Source organism: Cinclus cinclus, chromosome 3 (assembly GCF_963662255.1).
Source record: "Cinclus cinclus chromosome 3, bCinCin1.1, whole genome shotgun sequence".
Classification (NCBI taxonomy): Eukaryota; Metazoa; Chordata; class Aves; order Passeriformes; family Cinclidae; genus Cinclus; species Cinclus cinclus.
The window spans coordinates 84,638,316-84,658,835 of NC_085048.1; the positions used below are offsets into that span (position 1 = coordinate 84,638,316).

General features: G+C 37.1%; 1 protein-coding gene across 1 annotated transcript in view; it reads right to left on the reverse strand.

Annotated features, from left to right (window-relative positions):
• The window catches only part of RBKS (ribokinase), a 69,407-nt gene that overhangs the window by 35,221 nt on the left and 13,666 nt on the right, over positions 1-20,520 (reverse strand). Inside the window, exons 2-7 of the mRNA XM_062489023.1 lie at positions 20,215-20,263; positions 17,313-17,332; positions 15,270-15,402; positions 9,897-9,960; positions 7,119-7,181; positions 335-499 (exon numbers count right to left, since the gene is read on the reverse strand). Of these exons, the coding sequence (XP_062345007.1) occupies positions 335-499; positions 7,119-7,181; positions 9,897-9,960; positions 15,270-15,402; positions 17,313-17,332; positions 20,215-20,263 (494 nt within the window). The remainder of the gene's footprint in view (positions 1-334; positions 500-7,118; positions 7,182-9,896; positions 9,961-15,269; positions 15,403-17,312; positions 17,333-20,214; positions 20,264-20,520) is intronic.

The window sequence follows — 20,520 nt, forward strand, 5'->3', positions numbered from 1 at the left end:
CATTCTACTCTGTAATCATAGCAGAGCAGGCCCATAGCTTCTGACCTACCAATATTATGCATTTAGTCACAGCATGAAAACAGGAGGAAAGGCAGCACCAGACATATACAGGCAGATTATAAGGCTATGAGTTGTTTTGCTATCCAAGGTTAACACCACAAAATTTTTGAAGCAAATTCAGTTCTCATTAGCATGAATTTGTTGGCTATTGTTTCAGTTCTAAATAAAACTAATATGACAGAAACCAGAATAGACTACAGGGTCTTTATTTAGAATGCACAATAAAAAGTATTTTTCATGTAGCACAAATAAAAGAAAGAGAATGTTAAATTACCTCCACTGGCACGTGCCATTTTCAGAGCTTCAAGAGAAACAGCAGGGTTTATTTCTAGCTGGCAAACAACCACTTTGGCTTTACAGATGACATCAGAAGCCCTCTTCAGGTCTTCAAAATTTAAAAGCAGGTTGGCCCCTGGGACTATGACAATAACATTCTGTCCTAAAGAGAAGATGTTGTGGTTTTTATTTTAACTTTCACAATAAAGTATGTAAACAAATTCCTTGCACTTTTTACAATATATTTCAGGTAAGTATTTTCATTTACTTTCCAAAAACAAAAAACCACAAAAACAGCCCCACAAAAAAACCCAAAACAAAACAAAACAAAAACAAAAACAAAACAAAAAAAAAGTAAGTTGTATGCATTGCTGGTATTTTCAAATACACAAGTATTTCAGAGGATAATCAAAACGATCAATGTACTAATGAACTAATAGAGAACAATAAACACAGCATAAATTCCTTTGGGAAAATTCATGTATGGGCATTCCCCATTCCCCAGTCTTATTTTGGTGTCTTCTGTGAACTCTGAAGAAGCACTGCCCTAGTCACAGTGGAGATGGTGGATACATGCTGAGGGTGATATTTGCATCTTCCTAAAATATTCCATTAGCATTTGGAAGAGAAAGGAATCAATGTGATTACTGAATTCATATGCCAAAAATGGCACAAAATTTTTATTTTTTCCATCAGCTGGGAACAAGAAGTATTTCACACAGCTAAGAAAATTATGCATGCTCTTTAGATTTCAGAGAAGCAGGCTTGCACCATTTACCTGAGATGTTAGGGCTCCTAACCACCAAGAAAACCAGAACCAGCTTGTCACCAAAGCCCAGAAAGGTGATGCCTGTGTCTAAGAAAAGTTTTATCAAATGTGAGTAAAGAAGATGGGCAACAACTTCTTCTGCTCCTAGAGGTGGCCAGGAGAATGGTCTAAGCAAAGCTCTGTGTGTGTGTAAGCATGGCAGTGTTTCAAAGCACATCTAAGATCCATTTCATTCTTGTCATTTGTTTTACAGTTAGGTGAGGTTCATACACATATGTTCCAAATGTTCTTTTGTTTTTCTTCAGACACACAAATCACCTTCTTTTATTGCAGCTTCTTTCTTTTTTAAATCTCTGTTACAACACTTAGAGACCTTCAGGCATGGGTGCCTTCAAATTAAAATTTATTATTAATCACTCAAGTATTAACTTCAATAAGTCAGTTGTTCCTTGATTTACAGGCTCAGCCCGCCCCCGCTGAAGATTCCTTTAAGGACTGCCAATCATTAAAGGCTACCAATTCTGTAATGAACTGAATTACTCTGCAAATAAATATTTATGTTTTTAAATACATTATTTGTGTTGAATTCGACTTCAAAGTCCTTTGACTAAGAATGTGCAAAGCTTCTCTCAGTAAATACATTCCAACAAGAAAGCAGGACAATGGAAAGAATAATATAGTGATCTCAGAGGGAGGGACCCAAGCTTTCCAAAGCAATTCTGCTGTCAATGGTTTGGTACAGAACAGCTGCATATGAAAAGCAAAACCTCAGCACTTAAAAAGCCAACGCCCTGCTTTTCAACAGACAATGATGGGCATCTTGGATAAAAAACAAAAGAAAACAAAACAAAAAAATCTTCTGCAACAAATAAATGTTACCCAAGATACCTGAATTCTGTTGAGGAAGTATTCAAAGGCTAATTGTGCCTATTTTGCCAAGCATATATTTTGATAGCTTTAGGGTGCAGCAGTGCAAGAAGTAAAAGACAGGGAATCAGTGGAACAAGAATCTCTTTCATTTCTGCCTGGCCCCTGTGCTTCCTAGAATCTCAGACTCTGTTCACATGTCTTGATGCATTATCTCGCTGAACTATTTAGCTGTACTGACATGTATATTATTATCAGCTATTTGGAGCTAATGGCCCAAGGCAGTAAGGAGGGCTGTTTGCTTAAACCCGTAAGTACAAATTCAAGGTAGACCATACTACACTGGATCACAGTCTGAAGACAAAATTACAAAAGGTCAAAGACTTAGAGTCTGCTTTCAAACCTGCCAGGGAAATGCAGTACCTACTGTGGTGCAACAGTCCAGACAGACTAAACCCAAGCTGGAGGGAAACCCCCTCCCCTCACATTCTGTTCCTAGCTATATATACCATGCTTACTGAATGATAGCAGTCACTATAAACATCCACCAGGGTGCATGAAGGCAGAATCTGGACACATGGACTCACAATTAATACAAAATTTTGTATTAACAGCAACCATTTTGTTGAAAGCAATTATTTCTTGCCAGGGAAATCAGATGGGAATTCAGCATCAGGGACAACAGAGTTAAAGACAGATGGCAAAGAGGGGTGAGATTCATCTTGTCCAACATGAAATAATTTTTAAGTTTCAAAAAAATCCTACACACTAGAAAAGTCTAAGAAAGCTAATTTCTAAAAATTGTTTTTCCATGTTCCTTCAACAAGGAGAAGAGATGAATATTTTCAGAGGTTTTTTTAGTCTTACACATCTTAGATATCTGTTTGAGGAGGAGATAAACTATTGTTCAGAAAAGCCTGTGTACCTCTGTTAACCATGGGTGAAGCCTTAAACTGTAGATCTAACTTCTAAGGCTACTCCAGTGAGGTAAAATGTTACCCACACCAAGAATGAAAATGATGTATTTACTGCATTACTGTTAATTCTAAAATCTCTTTTCTTAGACTAAAAATATCACTTTTGATGGGAACATCCATATAACTTTGAGTTTTGCAGACATCAGCTAGAATATTAAGGGCCACATTCGCACTTGCTATAAGCTGTAACAGCTAAATGAAACTGATAGCTTGCACTTGATGAAGCTTGCACAGGCTTACACCAGATGGGGACTAGGTCCAGTCAGGTTGAATGCTGCACACATAAAAACTGTCCTAGGTTGGGCTTCTAAAACTGCTACTGCCAGTTCTTAGAAAGACAGATAACTCAATCCAGACTGTTTTTTACAAGGGTCATCTTATAGATGACACCAGATGAGAAGTGCCAGTGGAAAAATCAAATGTCATACAAGTAAACAGCACAGGGCAATAAATATCTTTAAACCTGGATGACAAGCCGAAATACAATTAGTAGTGCTTAGAATTAATCAAAATATTAAACAATTCAAACAATGCAATTGTAATTGCAATAGTTGAAGAGCTTGTGCATAATAATTCTCACAAAAGAAAATTACATTTTTTACCAGAAAAGAATGTTACAAGAAAAACATGTGCTGCCAAATCACATAGTTTATGAATATGAGGGTGGGTTTGGGGTGTGTTATGGTATCACAATTTCTAGGCAATCACTTGCTAGAAATATTGAAGAGTCTTGCACACAAAACACTCAAGTTCATGAAGAAAGTCAGTAAGTGGAAAGTCTCTAAAATTCAGGTGACATCTCTTCATAAACCTGAAGGTTCAAACCAAAGATTTTCCTCTATGGAAAGTATTACACAAACAAGATGGTGTATGTATTCTAAGTTTGCCTTGTTAACTTAGCCTTACCTAAATATATATTTTGAATGTTTTTTTACTAGTAGTGCTTTGGTACTGAAGGTACACTCAACTTACAAAATTATGTCTATTCACCATTCATGAATGATGAATAACTTTACCATAAAGTGAGCACAATGCCTGTCTCAAGTGAGGGTTATCATGTAGTGATCTGTGTAGGTGAGCTCCAAGTCCTAATTTACAATAATCAAGAGAATTTTAATCATGACTTGCCAAATTCTGTTGTGCCTCCACTGAATTTTTGCTAGGAATATGAATATGAATGTTGTTGGACTTGTTCAAATCTCTAGTCCAGTCAGGCCAACAAAATGGCACCATCAACCGTGGTAGATAGTACCAGATATGGAAAAAGCTGCAATAACCTTCAGAGGTAATAATGTAAAAAATTATCCACAAAGAGGGTTTTTCCCTCCCTACATCTGTGTGTAAAAGTCCAATACACATCATCACTTTATGGAGCTCTTACCAGCCAATATCACACTGCTAGCAGAAGGTGTACTAAGCGACAGAGCTAGTGGTAAGAAGGCGGACTGAAAGGGAAACAAAACCTTGGGTTCAAAGTGGTGTGATGCACCCCGAAGAAAATGTGTTAAGAAAAGTAGCTGGATGTACCAGCTTTTATCCTTAAGAGAGAAAGTACAGATTTGAAGGGCACAGGATTCTGGTATACTGAAGCTTGTGTTTAGTAAAATCAAAACTTTCTGAAAAGGCAGCAGCATAAAAGAGAATAACTGAAAGGAACACAAGGTCCAAGAAATATTTCTGCACAGATTTCTGAGACCAGCCCAGAGGGAACTTTTGCAGCATCTCTGGGCTGCACCTTTTTCAGTGCAGCTCTATAAACTCATTAAACATCTCTCTACCATGCCACATTAAAGCAGAGATTGAACCTCTCTATCTTTTATTGAAACTATAATATACTAAACCTCTCTATCTTTTATTGAAACTATATTGCATTGTCCCAGAATATAATCAACTTTGAGAGTATCAGATGTACCTGATATTTTCCAATTTTTAGCACTTTGCCAATTACAATAGTGTGTGAGTTATACATGTGCAATTCAGTAACCACATAAAAACTTCCAAGAAATTCTGCAGCGCCAGTTATACAGACAGTGGTAACATCAGGGAAGATTTACTTCAGAGCCTCATCTGACTCTGATCTCTACAAGCTCTGCCTTCACTCATACATCACAGCATCATACACAATCCACTTGCATATCTCCTACTTCTCCCTGTGATTTTTCTCAGTTGGTTTGAGTTGGTATTCTTCTCAAGAATCAGAGGTCGCAAAGAATTGGTAAGGAAGGGTAGGTTAGGAGTGTAACAATACAGCAATGAAAACTTGTAAATTTAAAGAGATTATAACTATGGTTTTTTATTTGTTCCTCAACACAAAACACCCTGACCAACCCCAACTTCAAATGCTTCCCTTTTAGGCATTATTTGAACTAGCAGAAATTACTTTACATCATTCCATTGAGTGCTGTGGTGTTTCAGCTATGCCAGCACAGCCACTGCAGTAAAACATGCATGTGTAGACAAGCCCTTTGAAAACTGCTGTAAAGTCTGTTTAGGTCAAATCAGCCAGGTTTCTACAGAAAAAAAAAAAAAAGAAAAAAACAAACAAACAAAAAACCCCAACAAAACTGAAAATGTCTCTTGCAACAGCAAAGCACATTAAGTACTGCTATTTTACTGCAATTTTACTCAATTCAGGCGCCAGATGGTTTTTGAGAGAAGTAACGAGAACCATTACCAATTCTGTGCATCTGTTTGCTTTAGAGCATAGTTCTGACCAGGTTTGCTCTCCTACTAGATTTTAAATTAAATTTGAGGCCAGTGCTAACTTAGCATATGATTTTTCAGTTACTCAGAGGCACAAACTACATGATATTATGCATTATTCATGTCACTATGTGAATCTTAACACTGTCATGTGCCCTTCACACTGACACTAGCATATAAGACAGCCCACTGTAAACCTAGTGGCCCCAAACATCCATTCCACTTTCCTGGTGCTTATAAAGGTTTTACATCCACAAGATTGTTTTGTTCCTTATCCTTCAGAAAAATTCCTGGTCATAAAATTTTATCAGGTCATCATCTGTTCCTTCAAGTTTAGACTGTTTTTATCTTAGCTGGCCATGCATACAAACTGGGAAATTATAAGACTGGTTCTTACTCAACTAGTCTGGACAGCAAGCCTAGTGCAAGACATGTACAAAACAGTGAGGCCCAGGAGTGCTACTGGATTCCCACTGTCCCTCCTACTTGCAATGGCCATAGTGACTGTAGGAAGGATAAGAAGCGTCAAGAGTTGCTGTGTAATCTACCTGCTGATCCAAACCAAGAAAAAGAGGTGGAAGTTAACAGGCAGGTATCCAGGTTATCCAATGTATTAGCACTACCTTATTTCTGAATTAGAGCTGTCATTTAAGGCTTGGATTAGGGAAAATTAAATTCACATCTCCAACTAATTTGCCTAATTTTCCTGAATATTCTTGTGTAGGCTTGCCTTTAGTCACAGTTCCTTCCCAATTTTGCTGCGTGAGTAAATAGTTATGTTTCCTTTCCCATTTTGAGCTGTAGCCCAATGTACAACCATCAGGTTACATAGATGCTTGGTAAATTGATGTGTCAGCTAAGCTGTGGTAACTGTTCAAATGAAGCCTCTTAGCAACTCCAGAAGTGAACTAATCCAATCACACTTAATTTGTTATGTTTGCATAAACATTATCAGTCCTGAGCTCCACATTTTGGTCCAGACACACTTCTTTTAAGGGCTCTCAATAGCTTGAGGAAATAGTTTGAAAAGACATTTAAATGTGGCACTTAGATAGATGGTGTAGTGGGGAACTTGGCAATGCTGAGTTAATGGTTGGACTCAATGATCTTTCGGTGTTTTTCAGCCTAAACAATTCTATTGTAAAAGTGATGGCTAAGTTGTAGTGGAAAATGAGAACTTTAACCTTCTAATACACTGCATATTCAGGAATGTAAAACCAGATAGATCAGCTGGCTGACTGAAATATGGCTGTCACACTGCTAATTTAAGCATCTAATTCTGCTGCTTTCAGGCACCTAATTCTACACTGCCTGCAATAAACAGAAGTGCAATGAAGTGTGAATAAAATCTTGAAAAAAATGAAAAATGTAAAAAAAAATTCCACAATTAACAGTGACAAGGTAAAGGTTTCTTTTATGGCTGTAAAGGCAGAACAAAGAGGACAATTCAGAGCAGAAATATCTACCTTCACTGTTGACAATTATTGAAGCAGTTCCAGTAGCAGCATCTGCAGTTTGACCTACAAATGCTAAGAAAGGGAAAAGTTAGAGCATGCACTAGTTCAATACATTACTTTCAACCAATAGCATGTGACGCAGTTTAATTGAATTAAATCTAAAATGAACCCATAACCTCCAGCAATTTAAAAATGCTAATTACTCTTTCATGTGCAACAATGCCAGAGAAGCTAACAACAACAAAAAGTGTTAATTTACACCCACAAAACAGAAACACGAGTCCAACATTCTTTAATTTGGCTACATTAGAGAAAGCATGTTATTTATACAGCCTTCTCAGGCACTCTACTTCTACTTGGAACTATTTGTTTTATCCAATGAAACAATAGAGTCAAGGCTAAAGAAAAACAAAATACTAAAACAACCCAGCATCTCATTCTGTGTAATTTGCATTTCAGCAGCAATATTAACTAATGCTATGAAGGCAGTGGTGGAGTTATATATTTCCTCTTTGGATTATTATTCAGAGAAATTAAAATTATGCTGGCAGCCCTGTCTGTTAGAAAGATTGTTCCATGTTTACTACTATAAGAACATGTTTTCAGCTGACAGCAAATTTGTCAAATACCAACCAATGATAGGAAATTGGTAGTAGAAACCAGTAGCACTGTAGCAGAAAACTGACCAAAAAGTTGAGGGTTTCTTTTTTCTCCCCCAAAAACTGTATTTGAGAAAAATCTACTATTCCATCTGAGACAAATTCTGGTGACTTTTGTTTAAGGAGCTCTGGTGTTCTAACATTTTAGAACATGGATTTAACGCTGGGAAAAAGTGGGCTTCTTTCCCAAGATGTGCCTTTGTGGCCAGTTTAACAATCTGTTCCAATTTGAAGAAGGTTGAAAAACACCTTACATCATGCTCATCTGGTTTTGCTGAAGTCTTGCAGGTACTTGCCCTGGAGGTACCCTTGTCTAGCTCAGTTACCAGGGTCAGAGCAGGACTTCCCTCGCAATTACAGCTTCTTTTCAGCATAAATTCTGTGCACACTGGAACTGAAAGCAGAGAATGTGTGTCTTCTGTAGTCTCAATGCTCTTGCAGCATGAGCAGCAAGTTGCCCGGTTCAAATGTGGGAAAAGGAACAACAAATCAAAAAAGATCTAATGGTCTGAGCAGCACTGGCAGCTGGTTAGTTGTGGAAGATAAGAAGACAGGGAAGGGAAAATTAAAAAACAGATTGGAATTGGAAAGAAAAGGGGTGTGCTGATTTGCTAGGAAACACAAGAGCAACATAAAGAAGGCATAAAACAAGGACCCAAGATATGAGAGCTGGCAGAACTGGCATTACCCCAAGGACTTTCATCCAGTACTCAGTACCCTTATGTACAACAGGGATATGCCAGAAAAAGACTAAACTGGGACACAAAGCCCATGACTGAAATAAGACCATCTTGGGCAAAAAGCTCTGAGCACACTGAATTACCCTTGCCTCCAGATCCTGGAATACAAGTTAGGATCCTGGATCAACCTCACCAGCAGTATATCTTGTTTTTCTCCAGGGCTCACCAATGGAGGAGGTGACAATCGAACACAATTCTGATGTATTTTTTACTCAACCAGCAGAAATTGGGACCTTGGACCTAAACATTCCAAACCTTCAACCAATCTACCCATGTATCAATGAACTGCAATGTGATGGAAATTCTGATTTTTTTTCCCTACATTATTCTTTTGTTGCTCTAAAGATTATTTTAAAATTCATGTTAAGATTGCAAGATCAATCATTTAAATTATAAAACATTTCTTTATGGGATATGCATTTTCATTAAGTGCTATGCATTATAATTGCTTCATTTACACAATCAAAGACACGAGGTAGGCATGCTTTGGAGACATTCAGAACTGTACACTAACAGACACTGTTTTCATGGAATCCTTGCTTGGTTTCTTGCCTAAGCTGAAAGATACACAACGAATAAACCTATATATACATTTGTGAAATATTTAGATGCGACACTGATAAGCATAATAAAAAAGCCCACAAAATACTGATAGCTTTGTCTTTAAGGCAGGATTTGAATAATGCAGTAGATTAAGCATGTGGCTGCACATTGACAGAAGAGATAAATGGAATATTGAATTGCCACTTAGTGATTACATCTGTCCATCCTTGTCCACTCCAAAGGAGACAAGGGTCGTGCAGACAAAAATGTGATCATATAGTAAGGCAGCACACAGTAGAGAGGGAATTGGTTTTACAAAGGTGAAAAGATAATACAATATTGTGGATGCCTCACTTTCCCTTTTTCTGAAAGCCTTTTAACATTGATTTTTGTGTGTATGTGCTGCAGTCTCTAAAATGACTGCATGGGTCGGTTCACAAAGCAGAAGTGAAATGTCCTGCATTTGCCATTGAATTTCCATTCCATCCTTCCTCTGACAATGTGGAGAATGAGCAATCAGAATGAATTTTTCAATTTCTCAGCAGGCATTATTATCATTAATGCCAGACTAAACAATTGCATAACAGCAAGTTATCTTCAGGTGACTTGCACTGATGCAATCATCTGAGGTTTAGAGGCAATAACACTACATTTTATTTTTAGTGGTACAGCTGATTTCAGAAGTCCCCATATTCTCTCTCATATTCATTCATTCCTCCCAGCTGCATCAACATGGCTATTCATAGTTCTGAACGATAAACATACCCAGTAAGGTAAAACAATAAAAAATCCTCCACCACCAGTTTTTGAAGCTCTAAAATAATATGAAATAATTAAATTTTTACCTGTAGAAATACCATTCTTCTTCAAATTATCAACATAATCATTGCCAAAGGAATCATTCCCAACCTATAAAAAAGATAAAAGAATGGGCTTTCTTTACAGAAAGGTGAGAGGAAAAATAGACCATCTTTAGATAACCAAATGCTCTACTGTAATTAAAACATAACACTTTTAGTCTGAAGCCTTTTGCCTTATTAATCAACAAATAATAAATTAAGAAGTAAAAGTAAAAAATTATTAATAGTACTAGCAAACAATAAGAACAGTGTTCTGCAGTTTCCTCCTGCTCTATTACAAACACCCATGTTGCCATATTCAAGTTTCATCCTTGTACAATTCTTGTGCTCCTTTGACACTGAAACTTATGGGGATTTTAAAATCTGGACATGTACTGAATTTTTCAGCTTTGAATTGAAAACATTGACATCAGTTCTGGTGTCCTCCTTAACTGCAATTTGTATTTTGAATTTTCTACCTTAAGTTTTCTTGGTGGAAAAATATCAAACTGTGTCTATGGGACAGAAAGTGACAATAAACACAGCATTACTAATTTCTGCAATTCTCAGTACCAAATGAACTGTTTAGAAATTCAACGTTTTTTGTTTGCATTATCCAGCAACAGCAGATCGAGTTGAGTTAGGGAGTCAAGCTACGGTCTATTTTTTTTTAACAGCAACTTAAAAAGCTTGTAATTTTGGTTCCATTAATCTTTTTAGCTGGAAACAATTCTTCTTGCTGTTTATTCAAACGAATATAAATTTCTTTTTGTTACATTACACGAGCAGAACAAAGGAGATGAGGTACATGGAGAAAAAAAATAGTTTAATTCGCTTAATATCATGCGAGTGTTTCAAACATATTTATAAAGCCAACAAAGCTTTGGAGTCACCACTCTTAGCCTGCCTTCAGCATGTATAGCATGTGTTCCCAATTCCAAGAGTGAGCAGTGTCAAAAACTACAGAAAGTATTTTTGCAAGAGGAAAAGAGAAACATCTTTCAGATCAGAAGCCAAATCGAGATCCTGGTTATGGGTTTAGAGGAGACCAAACGAATTATCCATCCATCTTCTCATAAAATAGCACTACATAGCTAACAGTGTACCTAAGTTACCAGAAGCACAAAGCAGCTGCCCCTCCTGGCTGTCGTTAACAAATTTGTGTATTTATGAATTCAGTCCTTCAGAAAGCTTGAAGAAGGACTGAGTACCAGCTATCGATCACAAGAATTGAACACTTTGATTCTTAATTCTATAATTTAAAGTGTCATAGATGGATGATCCTTCTCCACAATGTATTTGATTGCATAGCCATGATTCAAAACTTTCATTTCCTAAAACATCTATGAGGTTTTTTCTTAAAGCATTATTAAGGCTAGTCCCAGTCTTTCAGCAAAGGAGGACAGCAGTTAAGGTCAGAATAGTCTAACCAGATGGAACATTCCTCTAGTACATGGAAAAAAAATATCCAAACAACCCAGTATTTTCTTGGGTCACTGTGTTACTAATTGTTTGCATATTAGAGTATATTTGTACTTCTGACTACTCCCAGTTTGCCAGACAGGGTGGGTTGTCAGAATCTGCCTCTTCTGACTGCTTTAGGCTGGATGACTGCAGCCATCTGAAATTTAAACCTGAGTTGTGCTCACCTCTGCAGCCTAAGAGCTGTGTTCTGGAATACATTCAGTCTGATGGCATCACCTTCTCCCTCCCTTGTTACTATGATTCTTCTACAACAAATCTCACAATCCGCTCGGTTAATTCAGCAACAGAATATTTCATAACCCTCTTCCAAAAGCTCAGCTGAAACCTCCTTCCTTCAGCTCTGGATCCTATATGACTGACAGACAGGCATCCCTTACTTTTCAACTGTCAAAACAGCTGAGAGCAGCCATGGTGCTTTTGCTCGCAGTAAGACACCTCAGTGCTGGAGGCAAGCCCTCCAAGGGGTGTCCATGGAGGTCGCTTTCCTCTGGAAACTTTTTCCATGTTAGCTCATCAGTATCCAACCCAGTTAATCCCAGTGCATTTGAAGGACTTTATTTTTCCATTCAGGCTTTACCCCCAAGGAAGGCAAGAGTATTGGGCATGAGACTCAGTTTAGATTAAAGGCATATTTACTAACCATGTCAAATTATATAACATTGTTTTAAATATTTTCTGCTTTTGCACAGACTCTGCTAGACGGACTACTGGATAAACTGAAAAATAAATGTCTTAGTCTGCTAACCACAGAACACTGTTAAATGCTGAAATAGCATTTCCCCTTTCTTGAATTCTTAACAACAAAAGCCATTCATACAAGCATTATTGTCACACAGTTTGCATATCAGAATAAATGGAATTACATCAGTAATTTTCAGTCTGGGTTTTCCCTGCTTATGATAATTTTTCCATGTGGAGCTAGGGAGCTGGCTGACATCATAGCAACTAGAATTGTATCATCTTAAGAATCTAACTAATCTGCACCTGAAAATTACTTACAACAAAAATCATATACCTCTTGATAATTTTTATTTATTTTATATGTTGTTTTTTGTTTCAAGTGTTTACTCTTTTTTGTCATTAGGGAATTAAACAGGTACTAAAGACGAGCATAAGAGAGTAATACAAAAGGAAAAAAAATAAGATACTCATTTTGGGCTGCATCTGAGATGCAGCTGTATTCATAAAACGAAGGGAAAATTTAGCTTATGGTACTTTAACTTAAATTTGGCTTATGAATCATTTAAAAAGACTGCACAACATGGTAATACAACACTTCCTGTTTCTAGGTAGGAGTGCAATGCAACCATGGCTTAAAGAAAATTTAGTATATGCAGTATCAGCAATGTCCAGTGAAGATCATTCCAAATTGTTTGTCAGAAGTAAAGCAGGACCTTTTTCAGTACATACAATGTATTTCAGACCAACATCCTTCCACCATCTTATTCTAGGTTGCATAACATATTTTTTTGGGATTGGTCACAACAAAAAGAAAGAAAATAGTTAGGGGAGTTTGGAATTGCTCTAGAACACTGTTATTTTTACAGTACTGAAAAAATGTATGTATGAACTTGTATGAACTATGTATGTCTTGTATGAACCTGAGCAACCAATTTACCTGCTTAGATTCTTTAGTACCCTGAAAGGAATCCTTTATATTTCTCTCTTACTATTCCATCAGTACATTGTTTTACAGGATGGAGCAAATTGACTGCTATTGTGACACACATCAATAACTCAGAGCAACAGTGGCAACTTGCAGAGACATCCAGGCAGGGAGCACAACACTGTATGTATTTCCACTACTCAATTTGTAGCACTTTTTACAATTTTTACATTAAATCCCACAGCACTCCGTGGCATCTCTATTCATAACAGTAAGCCATTTTAATACTCTCTCAAACCCTCACCAAACACTGGCTCTTGTGTTTTAAAGCTCTGAGATATGAAGAATTTCTTGTCACTTGATCTGAGACGTTTATCTCCAGTCTTGTTGAGGACACCCTCTGTCTAAATTACACTGCTACTAAGAGGATGCCACACTCCAACAGAATGTCCCTTTAGTACCAATACTGATTCCAATTCCTGAACTTCAGATTGTACAAGTAATTTCTGCACCCATATTGGATAAAAAATGTTGGGAAATATGACCAAAACAGAAGCATATAACGGAGTAGAGTATGTGTGTGAGGGGCAATCCACCTTAAAGAACCACTGAACACTTCAGATTACTTGTTGCAGTAAAAATAATTGAATTGTAGAACCTCATCATTGCCAGATTCTTTTTAGTTTATTAAGCAAGAATTTTTATATCTCATTGACCTATGCAGATGTAAGATTGTTTATGAGACTTCCATGAGATGAAACAGTATTTTGTGAGGCTACAAAGTGCAATCTAAAAACTAAATAGTAACTTTCAACATTGAAAAAAAACAGAAAATGCTAACATTTTCTCCAACAAATATGCAACAGAAAGAAAGAGAAAATGAGAAAGAGAGAGAGACAGACAGAAAGATGGAAAGAAAGATGGAAAGACAGAAGGAAAGAAAGAGAAGACTGAGTTTTACTTAAATAACAGAAACATGTTTTTGAAAAGTATTTAAAATTATAGTAATAGCTACTAAATTTTATTATGGATGTGTACGCTTCCATTGCACTGGGCAAAGGCTAGACCATTAAAAAAATAAAGCAAAATTCACACTTGCAATAGAAAAAAAACGCTTTAACATTTAGCAGAAAATGTTAGAAGGGAATTCATTGCCAGTTCATCTTGTACTTGAATCTGATCATTCTTGAATGCAAAGATGATCAAATATACACAATATGACAGAAGTGCAAACATTGCCAAAAAAAAAAAAAAAACCAAAACAAACCCACACTGTAGAACAACTAGTGATAATAACTCACAGATATGCTTTCAGGTGTAATTTAAATTTATAGCTGACATTGTTTAGTCTAAATATTGAATTGAAAGAACAGTGAAGAAGGCTTCCTTGAAATGCTTCCAGTACTTCTCAAAAATCCTTGACAGACAATGATCCAACAAATTTAGCATCCTCCCCAGCTATGGCAAAAAAACAAAGTATGTCCAGTCAATTTGAAGTTTCATCTACAGTTAACACAGGATGGACAATAAAGACTACAGAGAGAAAAAATTTGATCTTAACCGTAGTAATGATCACTCAAAACTTATAATGTTTAATGACAAAAATCAAAAGAAAAGCATAGTAAGAATATAGCATCTGCCAAGTTGAATCAGCCCAATGGTCTGTGAGCAAGTCTTTAGAACTGCAGTACATCAGATGTTTCAGAAAAGTAGGCAAAAATATCCCATAGCACACAAAAGTGCTAGAATTTGGATATGATCACCTTATCTTAACCTCAAGTAATGAGATAATGACTCAACCCTCAAAGCACTTTTACATTTCTTCTCAAATTTGTCACTGGCTTGTCAGTGCCTGATTTTTAATCATCTACAAAGTAAATTTCAGAGCAACCATAGTTTCTAGCACCTGAATGCTATCAATGAAGAGCTGATCACTGAAACAGTGGGGAACATAAAGAGGAAGGCCTATCAAGATTTCTCAAATTTTGAACATGTCTAACTTTTCCCAATTCTCTTTTCCATGGCATATCAACCTAAGTTTTGCAATCTTTCCCTACATGCAATTTCTGTCAGATCTGTAGCCAACTAGTCTGGTTCTGGCAATGCTCTTTAACAGCCTCCTCCATGCTTAAATTTATAGCTGAAATAAGAAAAAGAAAAGAGAATTAGAGAGAGATTTTTAAAAGCTAAAAATATACCAAAAGCTTTTTGGTAAGTGACCACAAGGTTTACTGGAATTTGAATGAACATTCAGTTCAGCTGTAATTGAAGAACAAGTCAGTGCTTACCTTGCAGATCAGCGAAGTCTTGGCCCCAAGTCGAGCAGACTGGACACACTGATTGGCTCCTTTCCCACCAAAACCAACAAAAAACTTATGTCCAAGGATAGTTTCTCCAGCTTTTGGCAATCGTGTAGTAAGGCTATTCCAATTTAAAGCAATATTTACATACATTAGTGACTGAAGATAACATGCATCTTCAAAATAAAAGTTACATTGTTATAATCCTAAATGGCTCAGCAGTCAGCCAGTAAGACTGAAAAATACTCTAAAGACCTTTTAGGGCTCTACTCCACATCCCACTAGCTTAGGTTTATTCCTTACATACCACTCAGTCAAGTTTCTTGTCCCTTCAAGAGAGGTACTGCATTTCTTTTGTTCATGTTTCCTGTTTCTACAGAAGTTGTACATGATCCCTGACTGGGATTACCCAGTGCTAACTCAACACAGATAAACCACACATCTATAGGTCTCACTGCTCACAGGTTTTTTACTGTAACATTAGGCTGAAGTTTACATATAGTTCACTTAATTTCACTAAATCTAATTATACCTTCTTAAACTAGCCTTAAGTAATTTTTCACTCTGTTGGTGTTCACACCCCTAAGAATTGCAATCATCACCAAAAGCTGCCTCTTCTTTGCTGTCACCCAGGCACACTGCACATATTTAACATTTTCTTTTTTAAGTTTTTCTCTTACAAATCAAGCTTTACAACTTCTCAGCATTTTGTTTTTTCCTTGAATGCAGTCCAATTACATTTACATCCTTCTGCGGATGCGTGCCCAGAACCAGATGCACTAATACAAGCCGAAAGCCATCAGGAGTGTATTCTGGTTTCATTTCCATTTTGGAAAAAAAACCAAAAAAACAAAAAAACAAAATTGCAGTTTTGTTAACCCTACTAGATGCTTTGCTATCTCAAATAAAAGTTGAAAGGAATAAAAGATACCACTGAGACTATAGGGTAGAATTTCTCAGAATGCAAAGACTACCTGACTTTTGTAATTTGTATTAAAATATGTAACCCAAAGATGCATTTCCAACACTCAGGTAACCAAAATTTCTGCATTGCCAAGCCATGCATTCCAGGTACAAGCCCTAAAATGTAATTTAAAAATCTCTTATGCTAAAAATAAGTTCACAACATGCGGAAAGGGAAGGCATTCTATGATGTACTAAGGATTTGCTCAGTCAACAACAGTTTCCTCAGACAGTTTCCAGAAGTCTGCAGGATAGAAAGGGAGCATGGAGAATGGGAGTCTGAAAGAATGCAGGAGAATCCACCTTAATGATGAAGAGATTAACTTCAGCTCTGTTCGTCAATTTATAACATCATTTTACCAATAAACCTCACACCATCTTCCAAATTCAAAAACTGAGTTCTGGGCTCCTCAGGACAAGAGAGCCATGGAGTCCCTGGAGTGGCTCCAGCTGAGGGTAACAAAGATGATTAAGGGACTGGAGCATCTCACGAAAGAGGAAAGGCCGAGGGAGCTGGGCCTGGTCAGCCTTGAGAACAGATGGCAGAGAGGGAACCCATCAAAGTCTATCAGTATCTGAAGGGACAGTGCCAAGAGGATGGAGCCAGGCTCTGCTCAGTGAGACTGAGCAATAGGATGGGGGGCAATGGGCAGAAAGTGATGCCCAGAAAGTCCCACCTAAACAAAAGGAAGAACTTCTTATCTGTGTGGATGATTGAGCCCAGAAAGTCTCCTTTACTGGAGATACTAAAAACTGCTTGGACGCAATATGCCATGTGCTCTAGGATGACCCTGCTTGAGCAGGGAGCTTGGAAAAGATGATCCACTGTGATCCCTTCTAACTTCAACTATAACTATTCTGTGACTCTTTGAAAATTGCCAGCCTTCCAATTCAGAATAAAGGGTTAGGTATTAGGAGAAATTATTCACTGTGGGGGTGGTGAGACACTGCAACAAGTTGCCCAGGGAGGTCGTGGATGCCCCAGTCCTGGAAGTATTCAAGGCCAGGTTGGATAAGGTCTAGGTCTGATAGAGAAGTGTCCCTGCTCAAGGCAGAAGAGGTTGTGACTGGATGATCTTTAAAGTTCCCTGAATGTTCTATGATTCTATGCTTATGCACTAGGCAATCACTACAGATTGTTTTTTGAAAGGATATGAAGAATATGTGTATATTACTGTTTGAGCTTATGCTGCACCTTCTGGGGCATATGGGTGTTTGCAGAATCTTACAGAATTAATGACAGAGCACAGCCTAATTTACTGAAAATTCTCAGAAAAAAACAAATTTTTTTTTCTCCCTCTAATTTTCAATTTCTTCACTTCAAAGGTTTAGAATCATTAGAAAGTTGAGAAAACCAAAAATGACACTAGCAAAGGTCAAACAAGTCCCAACTCCCAAAAATTAAGATTTTTGCTTTAAAGGAGTTCTTAGAGGTCTGTGCTTCATCAATAGTTATAGTTTTCAGAGAGATGAAGGTAGGGATGTAGCCTCACTAACAGACACTCACTAACACAGCAAGCCAGATTTTAGTGTGAGGAGAGCATACATAGTCACCAGGTTTCTTTTGTGTGGGTGGCCACAGATAAACCCCAGAAGAGTCACACATACAACTCACAGCACTCATTTCCAGAGACTGAGAGCCAGGAACATTTTGTTGTGAAATGTTTAAACCATTTTCAATAAAAATACAAGAGCTTTTTTAAAAAATATACTTATTACCTTATATATATATATATATATGGAAAGATTGCTAAACTCCTATTGCAGGTAAGTTAAAACAGTTTGCCCACAGCAGCATCCAGGAAATTGTTCCCAACAATGAGTAACTGTAAACTCTTAGGGAGAAAGGTGCAACAATAAAGAGTATTGATAAATAGTAATACATAAACACTATTCCTTAATGGTAACATCTTAAATTTATCACCATTTTCACCACTGGAAGCCAAAGTAGAGCAAGTTGTGGACCAGAGAATGAAGGCCATAAAACTGAGCTGAGGAAGCTCCTCCTCAGCTACTGCCAGGGTATTGCACGTACACATCTAAAATTAGGTGCCGTTCAGCAAGGAAGGATGTTTCAACCAGCCTTGGTAGTAAGAACAAATAGCAGCTCTTGAACAGCTCCTTTCATCTATACATCTCTCTACACCTTAAAAAGCAGAACAACATCATTATTCCTGTTTTGCAGGTATGGGACTTAGTCAAGGCATTTTGCCTTTCCATGCCTTGGGTCAGTCAAGGAGCCAGGGGCAAAACCAAGAAGAGAGATCAGCTTAATCCACCAGCTCACACTGTCTTCTCATTTAAATTTTGCAGTATGAAAATGGCCTCAATTCTCAATTCATTTCTCTTCCTTAGGCTGCTTTTTTCAAAATGTTATAGCTTATTCTAAATAGAATTTGCTTCCACAAAAAGTCAATATATTTTTAAGCAAAGATTATCAATTTTTGTGATTCCAGCACATATCTCCTAATAGCACTGCTCAGAGCTCATATTCAAGTACATTCAATCATAAGTATTATTGTTTTAACAGTGGTCAGACTATGACTTGATTCTTCTCTCTTTTATGTTGGCATCAACATGCAACTCCAGTGGAAGCATCACAATATCACTGGTGAAAAAACAGGCTTGGTGAGATGAGAATTTCAGTGTTTCAAGCAGATCGGCATTAACAACTGCCTGTGGGAATCAAACAGCTTGTGGAAGACAGGGAAATGACCTTTTTTATTGTTTTGATGGAAAGGTACAAGGCAAAGGGGAAAGGATCAAGTGCAAGAGTGATTTATACTTAGTCAATGTTTAAAATAAGCTAAAACAGACCAAGCAGGAACACGCAGCAACTTCCTGTAGCTCTCTAGAAACCAACCCTTCACCACATATCATTTTAAGCATGATTACAAATCATTCCAGATCAATTTGCTCTCCACTCCAGAAGCCCATTCTTATTTTCTATACAAAACAAATTCACAGAACTGATCTATACATGCAGTTTTAACTTTCACTGAAACAGGGGTTTTTTGCTAATACAATGGTATTCTCTCATCATTTAATTTTGCAACTATACTAACTTTTGATTCACATCAGACAATTTTAATGAGCATTTCAGGCTTCTGTTATGAGCATGCAGTGATGACTAATCTGCATGATTAAGAAACCCTATAAATTCTTGGCTTATTCATGGTGTCACAAAGAATACCCAAAATAGTCTAAAAGTGATGAAACAGCTAATGTTACTCCAAAACTAGGCTAAATAAGTTAATTAGAAAATATGTCACACAGGCTTTCAGAATTGTTACATAAAATGTTTTGCAAAGCTGTTTACAACTTTTGATTTAATTTGAAAACACTGACCTGAATAACCCAATATAAGTTACTATTCAACAGACTCCTCCTTACATGACAAACTCTGCTCACCTTTGAGAGGATAAATGGTGCAAAGGATACTGAGCTCTTATGTCTTACGAACAATCAGAAACTGAACTTGAAAACTCCCAATACATTCTAAGTAAAATAAAATTACTGTATGTTTTGCAAATTGTGCACAATATGACTGAATCGTATTTACAGAGGAAAGTTCAGACTGAAACATCTTGAATTACTTTGGACATTACAAGCAAGGAATATAATCGCCCATAATCTCCACTGAGTTTTTATAAAACAATATTTAAATGGAAGCACACAGGAATGCTGCCCACGTTTGTTTGTGACAAATGAAGAATCTTACATACACCTGTGTTTCAGAGGTTTGGGATGAATAAAGGCACACACACAAGAATTCTACCACTGCACTAGCTTCAACCCTCTCTTCCAGTGTGTGCTGCGAGTTCCCTTAGAGGCTAGAGCTGATTACCATTTATATTTTAGGACAGACATCCCTTTGGAGGATTGACATTAAAATCAGAACAGAACGCTTTGCTACAGTGCTGAAGCACTGAATCAGTGGTGAAAGAACAATGTACTGTCATTAACACACCTTTCCTGGTATTCTGGGTTTTCTCAAAAAGTTCCCCTCTAAGCAGTGACTAGATCACACACAGAGATAGAAAGTATGAAGGTGAAAGGGAGAGATGCATATTAAGTGGAATTTGCATAAATTAATCCTGAAATTAATAATGGTTTGCTTTTGATTTTTCACACCTAACCACAGTTTGTTCATTGTTTTCAACACATAAAACCAGAAAAGATGTATTATTAGTGTTGGCATAAACTGATGTGAAGCCATGCCCTCTTCTCAGCAGCATTTCCCCACTATTTCCCTATCACTGCTTTTATTGCTTAC